Source organism: Barbus barbus (genome assembly GCF_936440315.1).
Source record: "Barbus barbus genome assembly, chromosome: 17".
In the NCBI taxonomy this organism is placed as follows: Eukaryota; Metazoa; Chordata; class Actinopteri; order Cypriniformes; family Cyprinidae; genus Barbus; species Barbus barbus.
The window spans coordinates 7,225,174-7,242,780 of NC_136745.1; the positions used below are offsets into that span (position 1 = coordinate 7,225,174).

The following is a 17,607-nucleotide window of genomic DNA, read 5'->3' on the forward strand; positions in this document are numbered from 1 at the left end:
TGAAATATGCATATTTTCAACTGTATATATATATATATATATATATATATATATATATATATATATATATAGGCACACTGTGATTATACGGCCGAATCACAGCCGTGCCAATATACAGCCATATCTCACGGATACTCAAAGTTACTTTAGTATAAGCAATTAAAAAATCAGCTTCACTCAGCCTGTAGATCCTTCTCCGACTGCCCTGACCTTGCTTTTAGTCGACAAGAGAAGAAAAAAATAAATAAAAGAGACAGCAGTGGAATTTTCCGGACCAGCTGGCAATGAAGCCTATCTGCTGAAGCTGAATATATTGGCGGTCCCAAAGGATCCCCTCAATATAACACTCCTGCTGCACTCTTATAAGAACACACTTGAAAAGGGACACACACACAGAAACACAAATGATGCACTTGCTTTGTTTTGTTGTTTTTCCTTTTGAGAGAAAGCGAGAAAATATATTTATGTTGCCACATAAATATTGAATATATTCCTTCAAAAATAATTCATACTCTGCAGGAGTAAACAATGTGGCATCCAACGCAAAAGAGTGCGGCGAATCCAAAATAAACCTGAAAAGAGAAAGCAGGTAGGAGTGTTTAAAATGCAGACTCGTGGCATGAAATGAGTCTGGGTCGCTTCCCCTTTTTTAATGTTGTCTAAAACATTCATCAGTGTTAAAGTATTCTCTGAGGTGTATCCGGGCAACATCATTTGCAAGTTTTCACATTTAAGCATCTAATTACCTTGGCAACGGTGCAGTGGGAGCGCATGACTTGAAATTCTATATTTAAGTTGATTTTCATCACGCTGCCTGGGAAAACAAGAGCTTAGCGCTGGCAGAGTCTCCGTCGGCCTCAAAGACAAAATACAATTACGACTTAGTGACCTGATAAATTGCTAAAGCAGAGTGTTGTCTGAGCAGAGCTTTCTGTTTCTCCGAGACTTAAATTAAACTCGTTTCTCACTTAAGTTTACTTTATGTCATTTCCATGCATCACGTTCTGAAGGGAATAAGGGAATTATGTCGATGGACTCATTTTTTTAGAATACTACCCCAAATATACTCAATAAGAGTGCTACAGTATGTGAAAATATCCCTTTTTATTCTTTTACAGAAAAGTGCTGTGCAAATTTATACATTAGAGCATTATGAGGTACATGATTCATTATTAGAGAATGCAAGATTATTAGTATTTTGATTATGAGAATTGTGAGGTAGTATTCTGACAATATGTCAGAATGCCAAAAAAAACCCTAAAATAGGCTTTAAGCTAAATTTAACTTTTTAAGTCTTCCAGTCAGTTTTTGATGAAATACGACCAGACATGTATTTTTTAATTTGTAACATCCATTCATGTTCATGAATCATGGCAAACTAAACTCACAGAATCCCTTTGGATTTCAACCCGCTGCTGAGATACATTATATGATGCTTTAAACTCTCTGTCCACGACGGCTGCATGGCGAGCTTACGCATCACTGTAGCGTGGTCGAACTCAACAAACACGTTATTGTCCTCTCCCGGATCTTCAGCCAAGAGGTACAATTCTCCCGCGTGGATGTCCGTCATGTTAGGCTGACAGCGGACAGGGTCAAAGCCCACCCATAAGGTGTAGCGGTAGTCAACGGAGCGAATGGAGTAGCCCATGATGCGGATGTCGGCGAGGTCGGGCAAGTCTGAGTTCTCCTGGATGGAGTCGGAGGGTCGAGGGTACTGGCTGAATGAGTAGGCTTCTCTGTTGAGCGCTGTCTCTGGGTTGCGGATAAGATTTGCCCGGTTTGAGCCTTCAGTGCAGAGCTCGATCTTAAAGGATGAAGACGGGCAGTGGTTCAGAGGAAGCAACCCAGCCAGTTTTGACAGTGTGGGGAAGACGTCCACCAGCTCCACCACTCTCTCAACTCTTCGACCTGAAAGATGTAAAGAAAGAATGATGGAAAACTGAGATACAGAAGCATTCGAGAACCAATAATGCATCTAAAGCTGCAATGTTTAGCATTATACATACATATATACACATAGACATATACACACACACACACACATACATACACTCACCGGCAACTTTATTAGGTACACCTGATACCTGTTCAATTGCTTGGTAACACAAATTGCTAATCAGCCAACCACATGGCAGCAACTCAATGCATTTAGGCATCTAGATGTGGTGAAGACGACTTGCTGAAGTTCAACCCGAGCATCAGAATGGGGAAGAAAGGGGATTAAAGTGACTGAGCATGGAATGGTTGTTGGTGCCAGACGGGCTGGTCTGAGTATTTCAAAAACTGCTGATCTACTGGGATTTTCACGCACAACCATCTCTAGGGTTTACAGAGAATGGTCCGAAAAAGAGAAAATATCCCGTGAGCGGCAGTTGTGTGGACAATGCCTTGTTGATGTGAGAGGTCAGAGGAGAATGGGCAGACTGGTTAGAGATGATAGAAAGGCAACAGTAACTCAAATAACCACTCGTTACAACCAAGGTATGCAGAATACCATCTCTGACCGCACAACACGTCGAATCCTGAAGCAGATGGGCTACAGCAGCAGAAGACCACACCGGGTGCTGCTCCAGTCAGCTAAGAACAGGAAACAGAGGCTACAATTCACACAGGCTCACCAAAATTGGAAAAACGTTGCCTGGTCTGATGAGTCTCAATTTCTGCTGCGACATTCAGATGGTAGGGTCAGAATTTGGCGTAAAGAACATGAAAGCATGGATCCATCCTGCCTCGTCTCAACGGTTCAGGCTGGTGGTGGTGGTGTAATGGTGTGGGGGATATTTTCTTGGCACACTTTGGGCCCCTTAGTACCAAATGAGCATCGTTTAAACGCCACAGCCTACCTGAGTATTGTTGCTGACCATGTCCATCCCTTTATGACTACAGTGTACCCATCTTCTGATGGCTACTTCCAGCAGGATAATGCACCATGTCACAAAGCTCAAATCATCTCAGACTGGTTTCTTGAACATGACAATGAGTTCAATTTACTCAAATGGCCTCCACAGTCACCAGATCTCAATCCATTAGAGCACCTTTGGGATGCTGTGGAACGGGAGATTCACATCATGGATGTGCAGCCGACAAATCTGCAGCAACTGCGTGATGCTATCATGCCAATATGGACCAAAATCTCTGAGGAATGTTTCCAACACCTTGTTGAATCTATGCCACGAAGAATTAAGGCAGTTTTGAAGGCAAAAGTGGGTCCAACCCGGTACTAGCAAGGTGTACATAATACACATATATATATATATATATAAAAAATGTGATTGGTTTCTGTACCATAATTTTTCCAAACATTTTACACTTATGTTGTTTAACTGCATCACACTTGGTGTAACCAGAGCTTTTGTTTGGCTGGCTATTTCTTTTCTTTTTTTCAAAAACTTGCTATTCTATAGAGCAGTGACCACCCACACTGCAGCCCTTTTTTTTTTCTTTTTTTTCATTTTCACCATAGGCATTTGAATACAATCTTCAATAAATATTTAAAGCCAGAAACTAAATCGACCAGTTTCAAAAGGAATCATACTACAATACAATAACTACAACACAATATAAAACCATGCATATGAAATCAATTACTTAATTTGTATGTCTAATTTATGTATAACTTTATGCTTATTATCATTGATATTTGTAGAGATTTCAGATAAGATTTGTTTTTTTAAGAAGTCTCTTATGCTCATTTATTTGATAAAATATGCGATAAAAACTAATAGTTAAATAGTATTAAAGTTTAAAAAATATTTTTTCTATTATAATATATTTAAAAATGTAATTTAGTCCTGTGATGTAAAGCTGAATTTTTAGCATCATTACTCCAGTCTTCAGTGTCACATGATCCTTCAGAAATCATTCTAATATGCTGATTTGCTGCTCAAGAAACATTTATTTTCATATTATCTATGCTGAAAATGGTTGTGCTGCTTAATATTTTTGTGAATAATATTTTTTTCATGATTCTTTGATAAACAATGTTCAAAAGAAGAGCACTTATTTTTCCATGTTTCCCGGGTCTATGGTGAGAGTGACTGTTCTGATTGGTGAATCACTGTAAATTGTGCTATTAAAACAAAATGAAGCTGAAATCATGGTGGTCACATGGTATATATACTTTCACAGAAGCCACATTAGATATCCAAGGAGCTCATAGCAGGTCTGTTTTGAAACTTTATACATTATTAGTGCTAAAACAAGTCTGTATGGCGTAAATTAATGTTTTTATATTAAATGGAATCCAAGTGGTGCTCTAACATACACCATAAAATACACATAAATGAGCATGAAATCCTCACCCTGAATTTAGCTACTATTCTCTCAGGTTAAAGGCCCCAGTTCTGAAATTTCCATGAAATTTACTGATATGGTTACTGAATATAGAGCAGTTCATTAGAGCAACAACAAGCAACAATACAGAGCCCACTGTGAGAGCAATAACTCTCAGGACTTATTAGCTTCTCTATGCTGTGGCATTATCATTATAGTCATTACTCCGGCTGCTTATGCTGGGTGTTTTCTAAAGATTGCCACAAATGTGCACTTGAGAGCTGAAAGAAAGAAAACCATCAGCAGATGCATGTGCTCACGGTACACTCTCAGTCAATCCTTCAAATTGCACAAAAAACACTGAAGCAAAATAAGAATCAAAACTCAAAATGGGCCAATACTTTAGCCATAACATATTTTCCAGAAAGTTGATATCACACGCGTGAGTGACTTCGGTCGGAGTCTCAGAATCTCGTGAAAGGATCCTGCGGTCTTTGTGTGTTGACGGCTGCTCTGAGTAACATTACCTTTGCCAAACTGCTCCCGTGTGCCCTGAAACACATCAATGAAGGGGAACGTCTTCTCCCCATGCCGAGGGAAAGGTGAGGTCACACCTGGCTTGTACACGATCAATGGCACTCGGGTGGCCGCATCAAAGTTGCTGTATTTGGCCCACTCGCCGTGTTCTCCTAATGACCAACCTAAGAGAGAGAGAGAGAGAGAGTTAACTGTGAGAAAACTACCCAGAATCACAGTGAATAATCATTTCAGAAAGTCTTTGCTGGCAGTTTCTTTGATTTAAGGCATAATGTAAATGTGACCTAATTAAGAAACTTTGAATTGAGGCAGAAGGTACAATGCAGAACTGTAATTTAACCAAGTACAATTTAAAAAGGAGTAAAAAAAAAAAAAAAAAAAACATTATCATACAAGATATGAGGTATTATATAGAGAGAGAAATATTCACGGAAATATTTAAAATGGCACAAACAATCTTAAAACAATTAATTTTATTATTTAATTGTGTTAAATTGATTAAATTACAATATTGCATTTATTTAGTTTATACTGTAATTATTATAATGTAATTTTATAATATATATATATTTTTTTCCTATTGAGCAAATAAAAAGCAGCTGCCCATTTTAGTAATATAATACTGTAATTCATTAAGTGAATGTGATGTGTCTATATCTATGTATACTAATATATATATATATATATATATATATATATATATATATATATATATATATATATTTGTGTGTGTGTGCATATATATATATATATATATATATATATATATATATATATATAGTATACATAGATATAGACACAAAATTGGGACCATTTCAATACAAATTCTGCATGCATTAAAAGAGAGCATATTAAGATATATATTTTAAGAGCCCCTTAATGCACTGTATGAAAGTTTGCATTATAACAAAAAAAAACACATGAGCTATAACACAGTCTTAACTGACAATTCAAAATGCAATTATGCTAAATGAAACAAAAGTGCCAGCATCATTTCTGAGAACTTTACATGATGCGAATTCAGAATAATATGAAAACCCACAGAACACTGAAAACCTGAGCTACAATATAAACCAATGATTCAATACTGCCACCTAATGGATGTAAAATTTAATAACAGGCTGAATGGGCAGAACTCTATTGAACAAACCGTGATCTGAACTGAAAACCACTATAGTGTCTTTGGCGAGGCCGAAATCATCAAGGGCTTGCAGAATTTTTCCCACTTGAGCATCCACATATGATACAGAGGCAAAGTAGTGCTGTCGGATCTGCAGCTGAAAGATGAGGGGAAAACATATTTGATATTTGAGGTCCTTTTATGTAGGACCAAACTTAACTACTAAAACCAAATTATAACTGCATTCAAAGACTTCATATTATCCAGAACAAACCAAATGTAAATGGTATACTAGTACAAAATCTCTAAGCATGAACACTATTTTTTCAGGTACCTGAAAGTCTTTAGGAATGGGGCCATAAGGAAAGCTCAGATTTAGCGCCTGAACATCTTCCCTCTTGCGGATATCGGTCCAAGGGTTGTAGGCCACATTAGGAAGTTTCTTAGGAACATCTGGATCTGGAGCCGGCGTCATACTCTCGATAGGATACAGTTTTAGGTACTCCTATAAAAACAGAATTTCCCAGATTTACTGATTTGACAGGTGCTCATACAGTGTGTCACGCTCCATTGAGAAGCACTTACCCGTGGGATTCTGAAAGGAATATGTGGCTTATAGAAGCCAACAGCCAGGAAGAATGGATGGTGAGAGTCCTTCACAGACTTCAGGAGTCGGATGGCCTCTGCTGTGTTCTCTATGTCAGGAAGGGTTCCTAAAGGCATCTCAGACACATCCACGGCACACAGTAAATTACTGTGCAGTGTGCCATCTTTATCTTTGCAAACCTAACAGATGAACATGAGATACTGGAAATAAACATTACAGTCATTTAGAAATCTACTTGTACTTTACTCATGTTATTTACTCAACGCAACTTACTTTTTTTCCTTTAAACATTTAAGTGTTATTTGTTTATTTACATTTCATTTTAAAAATGTGGGTAATTTTTACATATAATAATATATTACTTGGAAGATTATCCACGCTTTAACTTGGTATAAATGTCGAACTGCTCTTTTTATTTTATTATTCATATTTTTTTTTTTTACTACCTTATTTTGCAAAGCAGATTTTGGAAACACAAGAAGCTCTCAAATAATTATGAGACAGATTAACCAGTAGGTGTCAGAATTGTATAAAGTGTGAGATATCAGACAGTACATAATAGTTTACAGCAGTGGTTCTCAACCACAGGTCTGTTTCCATGTGGGCTCCAGGATGACTTAATTATTGTTAATGTAAATAATATTAAATTTATTAATATGAATATATTAAAATATATCTCTCGTATTTTTTTTTTTTCGCCTTTAATAAATATTGTTTTTAAGAACATACAGTTCCTGAAACTTGAAATTAATTGTGGTTAATTATATATTAATGTAAAACCTATAAAAACTAATTAATTCAAATATTTAATTATAAAATATAAAATTCAAATAGTTGTATATAAATATAAATATTTTTTATTTCATTTTAGGTTCAAATGATTATAAACCATACTCATAAATCATTATCATAATCTAAATCAGCAATAATATTTAATGTATGCGTGTTTCAGTTTTGCCAACACAGGAATAAACTGCATTTTAAAATCTAATCAAATGGAAAAAAGGTCATTTTGAATTGTAAAAAAATATTTCACAATATTACTGGGTTTTTTTCCCCTTCTTTGCTTTTTTTTTATATATAAAAATGTATTTATTTATCAAATAAATGCAGCCTTGGTCAGCAGATTTTTTTTTTTAAAAAGCGTTAAAAAAAAATCATAAGATCTAAAACTTTCGAACGGTAGTGCACAAATATTATAGCTATAGTTCTGAAAATATTATATTATATAAATGGCCTTTGAATATTGTGTTAAGTCAGAATTCCAACCTCCAAATAAATCCCAGATATAAAACCAAATCCATACATCTGATTGCTAGGACTGGTGTGGCTTTACCAAGGGACATTTAAACAACACGGCCCAGGTTTGAAAGCACATCCACACACACACACACACACTGACCTTCCTCTTTTCATATTTAAAAGAGGGTGGATGATACGGCGGTACAGACCAGCTGTACGGGTAATCATCCGAGTGGTTGGAGGCAATGCCTTGAGGACAAGCACGTGAAAGAGAAAGATTATTAGTTCAAACATCATACAAGACAGTTAACACAGGAAAGGATTATAGCGCAATCAAAAGTAAATGCCCAGGCCATCTTTCACATCAAAATTAAAAGGGATTGCGACATGCATTGTGACATTATTATTATGCATACATCAGGTAGACTAGTTACCAGGATGGAAGACTTTGCCAACTGATAAAGTGGTGTATCCATTAGACTTGAAGTACTGAGGAAGTGTAGTATAGTTCCCTGCATGAACTCTCCAATAGGAGTTAAAATCATACAGCTTTGTGGTGTCTGGTCTTCGACTTGTTAAGAAAGACACCCGACTAGGTCCACAAACAGCTTGCTTTAAAAGAACAGAACAGCAGTGTGCTCCTGTAACTTAAATGTACACTAGCTTAATACAGTATGCATCATGCATGTTTATGTTTTTGATGAGCAACATACCTGTGCATAGGCGTTATGAAACACTGTGCTCACCGATGCAAGCTGGTCGATGTTTGGGGACTTGACCACTGGATCAGAGTAGCAGCCTAAAGTTGGTCTCAAATCATCTGCAATCAAGTACAAAATGTTGACCTGTTTGCTATCTACTGCAAAAACACCTGCTTCCAAAACGTGTAAAATCAAAAGAAACAACGTCATCCGAGTATTTACAAACATTGTGTTCACATGCGGAATATAGTTTAAATTCAGTAATATCCCATCAGCATCTTTACTTTATGTTGTAGCATGTAAAGCTACTTCCAGTGTCTCGCTTCCTGGTTTTCATAGACTGGCTATGATTATGTGGGTTTGTCCTTAAAGACACAGTACACTTTTTCTCCTGTCTGTCTGCTGATAATGCGAACCGATAAAACAACAACTCTTTTGACTTGGATCCAGTGAATAATAAATATACAGATATATGTATATCTTAATACCAGTGTACTCCGATAGCCAAAATAAATTATTCTTATGAGCCGGTTCTTATTAGTGAATCAACTCAGATCGATTCCCGAATGAATCACTCTATGAGTCGATTCTTTTCACTGAACCGATTACCGAACAAATGACAGTCATTATGAGCAGTAGCCTACTTTCAATGATCATAACGCACTTATCAGTCAGGTGCAGTGGTTATTGAATTAATGTGACTCACTCAGATAGCACGTACGCACGTCTGCAAGATGTCTGTTAAAGATCTCTTGATCTGGAAAGCATCTGCTGTCTATAAACGTCTTTCAGATGTCAGTTTTACATACATTCTAAATCATAAACATCTTAAAGACATCTAATAGACGTCTATTTGACATCTAAAAGGAAACGTCCTATAGACGTATTGCAGATGAGCAAACACCCTAAATAATACGTCTTGCAGATGTAAATGCAGACATCAAATAGACGCCTCGGAGATGTACGTGTGCTATCAGGGTCGCTGAGCTTCTGTAACTCAAATGTTTGGCCGTTGTTTATTATATGACATTTTAAGACATTTAAATGTAGTAGAATTGCAGTACATGCAACTTCAATGCATGCAAACTTCAGTCTGGCTTGGGTATGATGTGATATGACTAAAGTCTAGTTATGACAACACTGAACATGACGATTTTGTCCCTCCTTAAGGAAGAAGTGAGAAGGAGAAACCAGTTCCGCTGCAATCACAACTTCACACATTCAGCGGGCTGAAGTCACAACTTGAGTAGTGTTCTGTTTTGGTTTGAGTCATCATGGGTAAGCTTATTCTGAGCTAAATTATACCTTATTTAATAGGATACTTTGATAGTATAGCAATACATTAATGTTTTTAAAGAAATTATTTACAGACTTTTTTAAAGGCCTTCAGGCGATACTTACCATGTATTTTCTAGCTTGCATTTATGGAGACATCATGGAAATAGACACCAACGGTGCATCAGAGGTGACAGCAAAACAGGACAAATTACCCGTAAAGGGTAGGTCTATGACTGTTTAACTGGTGTGTCCAGCAGGCTAACTTAAGTTACATGCATAGCGATTTATATCAACAATTTGCATTCAAAGGTGTCGAGGCTTCCAGAAAACTGGCTGAGCATGATCTGGCCCGAATGGAGCAGTATAAGAGTAAGATCATCAAAGTCGGTACAGCAAAGCAGATGGACCCGGCTGTGATTGCTGCCATCATATCCAGAGCGTCCAGAGCCGGAGCTGCTCTAAAGGATGGATGGGGCGACCATGGCAATGGCTTTGGCCTCATGCAGGTTAGTCAGAAGAGCTGATTTACTCTATTTGAAAAGACAATGCAACAATTAATACATAAGACACATATAAGATGATGCTGTTTAGGCTAAATCTGGACTTTAAATAGACACACTAATTGTAGATGATCCATGCAAAACATTTTTGTCACTGAGAAAGCATTACATATATTGTTTTGCATAGGTAACCTAAACATTATAATGAGCATTCTTTTGGGACAGTTAATAACACATAATGTTATATATAGGTTAGTTGGGAGGGATCAAGAAATTAAACAAGTCAGTTTCAAACTGATAAACCACATGAATGCAACATGTCAAGATGCGTTCTGTGCAAGCTCGCATGACTCCATATAATGTGCAAATCTGATGACTTGTTTATGTCACATTAAAAGAAGATGCCGTTCTTTTTTCATTTCATTGTGTAAACTGGATTTTTCCCAACTTCCCTTTTCAAAGCTCAAGTTCCCCTGCAGCTCTTCTGTAGATTAATCCAACTTAATAAGCTGTTTAATATTAAATTGTTCTCTTCATTGCTAATGTTTCTTTTCAGGTTGACAAACGCTACCACAAGCTGGTAGGTACATGGGACAGTGAGGAACATCTCACACAAGGGACTGAGATACTCATTGGCTTTATTAAGAACGTCAGAGCAAAGTTTCCCCAGTGGACAAAAGAGCAATGCTTTAAAGGTAAAGTTGGGATACTCTCAGAGACCACAAATTAACTCTAATTAAGACCTTAATTAACTCACAGAATTAACGGAGAAGTGCATGAGGCCTTGTATTTCAGTTTTTATGATTTTGATTGATTTACTGAATTTGATTGTAAATACAGTGCCTTGCGAAAGTATTCATGCCCCTTCATTTTTTTCACGTTTTGTTATGTTGCTGCCTTATGTTAAACTGCTTTAAATTACTTTTTCCCCACATCAGTCTATACTCCGTACCCCATATTGACAAAGCAAAAACTGAATTGTCACAACTTCTTAAATTTATTAAAAATTAAAAACTTAAATAAGTACATTGCATAAGTATTAACTAAATATTTAGCTGAAGCACCTTTACAGTCTCAAGTCTTTTTTGTTTGATGCGACAAGCTTTGCTCATCATCATTTGGCAATTATCTGCCATTCTTCTCCTCACCTCTTCACCTCTCAAGCTCTGTCAGGTTGGATGGGGGCAGATGCACATTTTCAAGTTTCTCCAGAAATATTTGATGGGGTTCAAGCTCAGTCTGTGGCTGGGCCACTCAAGGACATTGACAGAGTTGTCTATAAGCCACATTTGCTGTGTGTTTAGGTTCATTGTTCATTGTTTAGGTTCATAGGTGAACCTTCTGCCCAGTCTGAGGTTCTGAATGCTCTGGACTAGGTTTTTATTAAGGCTATCTCAATATTTTGGTGCACTGAGCTTTTCTTCTACTCTGATGTGTCCCTCAGTCCTTGCCGCTGAAACACAGCCCCACAGTATGAGGCTGCTACCACCACACTTTACTTTTGGGATGGTACTCTGCAGGTGATGAGCAGAGCTGGTTCCCTTCAAACATGATGTTTAGAATTGAGGTTCATCAGACCAGAGAATCTTGTTTCTCAGAGTCTGAGGGTCCTTTAGGTGATTTTTTGTAAATTCCAAATGTGTTTTCTTTTGTCTTCACCGAGGAGAGGATTGAGTTTGGCCACACCGCCATAAAGCCCAGATCGGTGGAGTGTTGCAGTGATGTTTGTCCTTCTGTAGATTTCTCCTATCGCCACATATGATCATGGAGCTCAACTAGAGTGACCATCAGGTTCTTCTTCACCACTCTAACCAAAGCCCTTCTCCATAAATTGCTCAGTTTGTCCAGCAGGCCAGCTCTAAGAAGAATACCGGTTGTTTCAAACTTCTTCTATTAAGGGTAACAGAGACTACATGCTTGAAGCAGATTTTTTTTCTGAACTCTTCCCCAGATGTGTGGCTTGACGCAAACCTGTTTCTGAGCTCTACAGACTGTTCTTTTGTGATAGTTGGAATTGAACTCGGGTCTGTAAAATTGTAGAAATTGATTTTCAGTACCTGACCATAACATAAAAATATCATCAATATACCTTCGCCAAAGTACGATGTTTGGGAGAAAGGAATTTTGTAGACCATTGAAAATAAAATTCTGTTCAAAGAGGCCTACATACAAATTTGCATAATTTGGGGCCATGGTGCTACCCATGGCGGTACCCTTAATCTCTAGAACGAAATCGTCTTTGTATCTGAAAAAAAATGTAGCTAATGTTTTAATACGATTAGCACTAGGATTCTTGTTTCGGTGTGGGTAATGGTAATAGTACAAAAGAGGGTAATGTAAATACAACTGGCTTTAAGAAAAAATCCTCAAATGTTGAAATGTTCTCAGTAAGAGACCCAATTCCAGATATAATCGGTCTTCCTGGAGGATTAGTAAGGTCTTTATGTATTTTGAAGGTCCACATAGGTGTTGAATTCATCATAGCTGGTTGTGGCAACAAAAGACAATCCTTTACTTAAAGCAGTTAAGCCTGCAGGAGAAATAATTTTATCAGACATGTTAATCACATTGGATGTTTCCTGCTCCAAGTTTGGTATTGCCGGGGAGAAAAGTCTCTTTTTGAAGTCGTGAAGTCGTGACGTATTGTCAAGTATGGTGACCCATACTCGAAATTGGTGCTCTGCGTTTAACCCATCCAAGTGCACACAGCAGTGAGTAGTGAACAAATGCACACACACACACACACACACACCGTGAACACACACCCGGAGCAGTGGGCAGCCATGCTGCGGCGCCCGGGGAGCAATTGGGGGTTCGGTGCCTTGCTCAAGGGCACCTCAGTCGTGGTATTGAGGGTGGAGAGAGCGCTGTACATTCACTCCCCCCACCTACAATTCCTGCCGGCCAGGGACTCGAACCCGCAACCTTTCGATTACGAGTCCGACTCTCTAACCATTAGGCCACGACTTCCCCCCAAATATCCAGAGGTTTTTCTTGCCCCTGCTGCATTTTCTCCTCTTCTTCCTCTCACATGACCTCTGGATATTTGTCACCTTCGTGGTGTCACATAGTCTAAAAAAGAAGAGGAGGAAGCTGTGCTCAATTGAGTCTCAGAATCTGTCTCCATGGATGCATGTTGATGAGGGAATCTTTTCTGAGTTTTAAATGAGACATTTCTCCATGAGTACACCCTCCCAAGACGATAATCCTCTGCATCTCTTTCAAACTTGTTCTTTTTGATGGTTCTGATCTCCATTTTGATCTTCTCTTTTTATTGGTCACACTCCAGGAACCAGTCTCTCAGTTTCTCTTTGTCAACACAATCCTTCTCTAAAATGGTCCGCGTCTCTTGTATCTGTTGACGAATCTTGTCCAGATAATTAGTGGTTTCTTGAATTATTAGGACCATCAAGTCAAAGGAACATTTGTTAGTGATTTCACACCATCGTTCACAAAGTTCAGGGTTATTAAAACCAATGGTTGGTGATTTTTGGTGATCATGTGGCCCTTCCCAACTGCATGGGTTCCTCAAAATTCATGGGAAGTGGAGGTGAATCAAGGGCACTGCTAGAAGCTTGGGGATCAGACAGCTAGACCTCCCCACGGCGTTCCCATCTCCGCTCTCGAATGCGGTTGTCCACCCTGATGGCAATGTCAATAAGGGACTCTAGGTCAGGAGCTGGATCTCCAAAGGCCAGTTCAACTTTGAGATCAGGAGACAGGGCATGGTGAAACGTCGCTCTCAGGGCTCGTTGGTACCAACCACTCTCTGAGGCTAAGGTGCGGAACTCAATCGCAAACCCTGCCACACTCCTTGTCCCTTGAGAAATCTGGAGTAGCCTGTGGTCAACCTCTCCCCCACTGGTAGGGTGATGAAAAACCCTCCTCATCTCTGCAACAAATAGGTCACAATCGTCAGCCAGTGGGGAATGTTGTTCCCACAAAGCCGTAGCCCAGTCCAGCGCTTTTCCGTTGAGCAGAGTGATGATATATGTAACCTTGCTGTTCTCTGTTGGAAAGCTGTTAGGTTGTAATCCAAATACCAGAGTGATAAAGCCTCGACATCTCTCAGGGTTCCCATCATGCATCTCTGGTGCAGGCAGTCTTGGCACAGGTAGAAGCCCAGGAAATGGAGGTGTGGACCTTTCAGCTAGAACGGGTGGGGTGGTTAGAAGTGAAGAGGCTTGAGACAAAGTCTGCTCACTTAAGCATTGTAGGATTTCAGTTAGGATCTGCTCATGTCTGTGAATGGTGAAAGCTTGGCCAGACAGAATAGCTAGGATACGATCATCATTGGAGGTAGGTGTGGCATCTACTGCTGGGTCCACTGCCATGGTACAGTCTTGCTGTGATGGGTGTCTGAGGCTGGAATTGAACTCTGGTCTTCTAGTCGACTCAACGGCCTCTTTACCACTGAGTTATGGTAGATGATAAATAACAGAAGGACCCAAGGGCAGATAGATGACTGAATAAAGAGTGCTTTACTGAGGAGTTCAAATTGAAAAGTACAACAAAAAGGAAGCCGTGCTTCCACAGAGAAAAATACAAGAAACAAAGGATGAGCAAAAGCCAAATCTAAAAAAGAAAAAAAAACCACAACAGACTTTTTAACCAAAACTTTTAGAAATAATAATATATCTTTTCAGAGCAAAGAAGTAAATGCATTACTGTAAATATTAAGTCAGAACTTGGTTTGATTTCATATCTCAGTTGTAGTATAATATCTGTTCCAGGGGGAATATCAGCTTACAATGCAGGAGTGAAGAACGTCCGTACGTACGAGCGCATGGACGTGGGCACCACCGGCAGTGATTACGCCAATGATGTTGTTGCCAGAGCCCAGTGGTTCAAAAGCAAGGGTTACTGAAGAAAAACAGTCATAATTTTCCTTTTTTTTCATTCTGACCATTGTTCACATTTCTGTATTTTGTTTTATATTTGTTTGGATGAAATAAAACGAATTTATTCAATCACACCATGTGTCTTTCATGTAACACATACAGTATATTTAATTAATAGTCTTTCGATATTCATATTACAATTGTTTAAAGCACAAGCAAATCAGATTTCGATGGTCTCATATCTTATCTAATACTCAGCCGAGTGCAAAGACTACTTCCTGTTACTAGCCGGCACTATCATTTTATGCCTTAATTGCTTATAACTCACAAGCCATACAGACAAGAATTGAGTCATCCAATTCAGTCTAATTATAAATTGTGTATTCTTTTATATTTTTATACTTTAAATTTGTCTGGTTTTGTTTGTTTTATTAAAAAAAAGTAGAAATTTGGTTTTACAACAAGTACTAACATTTCCAACAAACTTTAATTTTATTTCTCTTCACTTCCTTCTTTGCCTGCACCTGCAAAGTTAGGGCTTTCACTTCCTTCTAGCGGATTCATCAAAAGATATGGTTAACATTTTTGAGGTGTATGAACTATGAAGCACCTGATATGACCACTTATCATTTACCATTTAGGGTATGCTCTAATAATAGTGCACCCTTTCAGCCAGAGCTGGGCCATGTGTGGCAGTGATGGCACAGTATGGATCACGGCAAACAACATGAGAGCCGTTTATTGGTGGGAGGAATGTGGCCCAGATGAATCCAGTGATCATGTGGGCCAAATCAGGCTTGTGACCTGACAGCATATTTTGTGACTCGTGGTAAACAGAATATATAAAATATTGCATGATAATTGTTAAATGATCACTTTCTCTCTCTCTCTCTCTCTCTCTCTCTCTCTCTCTCTCTCTTTCTCAAATTTCCATCCATTTTATGTCATGAATATTTAGATCACCTCTCAAAAGGAGAAAAACAAAGATGTGTGAATAAAACAGCGAGACACTAAAACTCTTAACATGAGAAAACACATAATGCCCTAACATACAAAGACATATCAAAATATCAAATTCTGTATACACCTAATTAAGATGCATACAGGAAATCAGATGAGGCCAGAATATGAACGCAATATGGTCTTCTATGGTAAATTGCTTAACATTAAACTTTGTGCATTGCATTCATATGTTGGTTTCATTTGTTTGCCTGTAAATTACACGTTTTTATACAGCCACCCAAGAGCAGAACAGCTCTAGTGTTTTCAGCAGCACTGATTACAACACGATTACAGCTGGAGAGATGCAAGCTTTGTTTCCAAATGTCCATAGTAAGATACGGTGTCAGTGCTGAAACTGTTAGATGCTTTGTCAAATGCAATGTCTTGTTCCGTTTATTTCAGGTATCCAGAAACGATATCTGTAATTGTCTTTGAATAGGAGTCAACTGCAGATTTCTACTGGAAATGTAATTACTGATATCGAAATGAGCATTTTTTAAAAATGATGCCACTGCTGATAACAATAATTATTACTTTTACAAGTGTTGATATCTTTACAGTAATTCTTATTATGTGAGATTAAATGTGATATAGCTTGCCATATCCATATGGCTCTCTTGTCTGCAGGCCCTGAATGCAGTTGCAAAACTTCTTGATAAAGCTTGTGGTTCTCGATGATAGAGGGCGATGTTGAGCCTCTTCCTGCACTCACATATGGCACTGTAAGAAAGTATTAAAAAAAAAAAAAACTTTTTGTTCATTCTAACCATTGTTCAATGTTCTGTAATTTATTTTTGTTTTTTTATTATTATTTGTTTGGATTAAATAAAACTAATTTATTGTAATTGCATGTAACACATTGTGCTGCTTGAAAGTTTATGACACTTTTAGAATTTTCTATATTTCTGCATACAGTAGATATGACCCAAAACATACTTTTGCACAAGTGCTGAAAGTAGACAAAGAGAACCCAATCAAACAAATGAGACAAAAATATTTTCTGTTGTTTATTTATTCAGGAAAATTATCCAATATTACACATCTTTGAGTGGCAAAAGTATATGAATGTCTAGGTTTACTTTACAATCACCAGCTGGAGTGCCCATGAGCTCTGCAAGAGGGCACTCCATCCCTTACCGTTACCACCAGCAATAAGATTCACCCATCTTTGTCAAGGGAATCGGTCCCTTGAGTCACATCCAGGACTTTCTAAATGTTGCTTATCACTCTCACTTCCCGGACTTGCACTCATAGATTTATTTTGTCATGGACTAAATGAACCGTTAAGAACTGAATTAATTTGTCATGGTCTTTTGAGGCTCGCTATGTCCATTTTTGGATTATGGCCTGCTGTTATGTGTAGGGTGACCATACGTGCCATTTTTCCCAGAAGCATCCTGGCCAGGATTTCTATATTGCCTAAAATATCTAGGATTTGGCTTTGTTTGTGTGTGCAGAACGATCAGTGTTTGATCGGTTCCTTATGTTTTCGGACACTCTCGAG

General features: G+C 38.1%; 2 protein-coding genes across 4 annotated transcripts; one reads left to right on the forward strand and one right to left on the reverse strand.

Annotated features, from left to right (window-relative positions):
- Window positions 1-1,084: 1,084 nt before the first annotated feature.
- On the reverse strand, window positions 1,085-9,055 carry ids (iduronate 2-sulfatase). Of its 2 annotated transcripts, none has more exons than XM_079438694.1 (8): window positions 8,495-9,055; window positions 8,216-8,393; window positions 7,942-8,030; window positions 6,518-6,718; window positions 6,267-6,437; window positions 5,963-6,089; window positions 4,803-4,976; window positions 1,085-1,911 (listed from the first exon to the last, which is right to left on the reverse strand). In XM_079438694.1, the coding sequence occupies exons 1-8, from the start codon at window positions 8,708-8,710 to the stop codon at window positions 1,385-1,387; spliced, it is 1,683 nt and encodes a 560-aa protein (XP_079294820.1). In that variant the 5' UTR covers window positions 8,711-9,055; the 3' UTR covers window positions 1,085-1,384. The 2 variants fall into 2 exon arrangements, with proteins under 2 accessions (XP_079294820.1, XP_079294821.1); XM_079438695.1 differs by having other exon boundaries at window positions 8,528-8,830.
- A 601-nt stretch (window positions 9,056-9,656) lies between these two features.
- Window positions 9,657-15,234, forward strand: lygl1 (lysozyme g-like 1). 2 transcript variants are annotated; one of them, XM_079438699.1, is made up of 5 exons: window positions 9,657-9,760; window positions 9,898-9,981; window positions 10,070-10,266; window positions 10,817-10,955; window positions 14,994-15,234. In XM_079438699.1, the coding sequence occupies exons 1-5, from the start codon at window positions 9,757-9,759 to the stop codon at window positions 15,125-15,127; spliced, it is 558 nt and encodes a 185-aa protein (XP_079294825.1). In that variant the 5' UTR covers window positions 9,657-9,756; the 3' UTR covers window positions 15,128-15,234. The 2 variants fall into 2 exon arrangements, with proteins under 2 accessions (XP_079294825.1, XP_079294824.1); XM_079438698.1 differs by having other exon boundaries at window positions 9,690-9,760; window positions 9,853-9,981; window positions 14,994-15,232.
- Window positions 15,235-17,607: the final 2,373 nt, after the last annotated feature.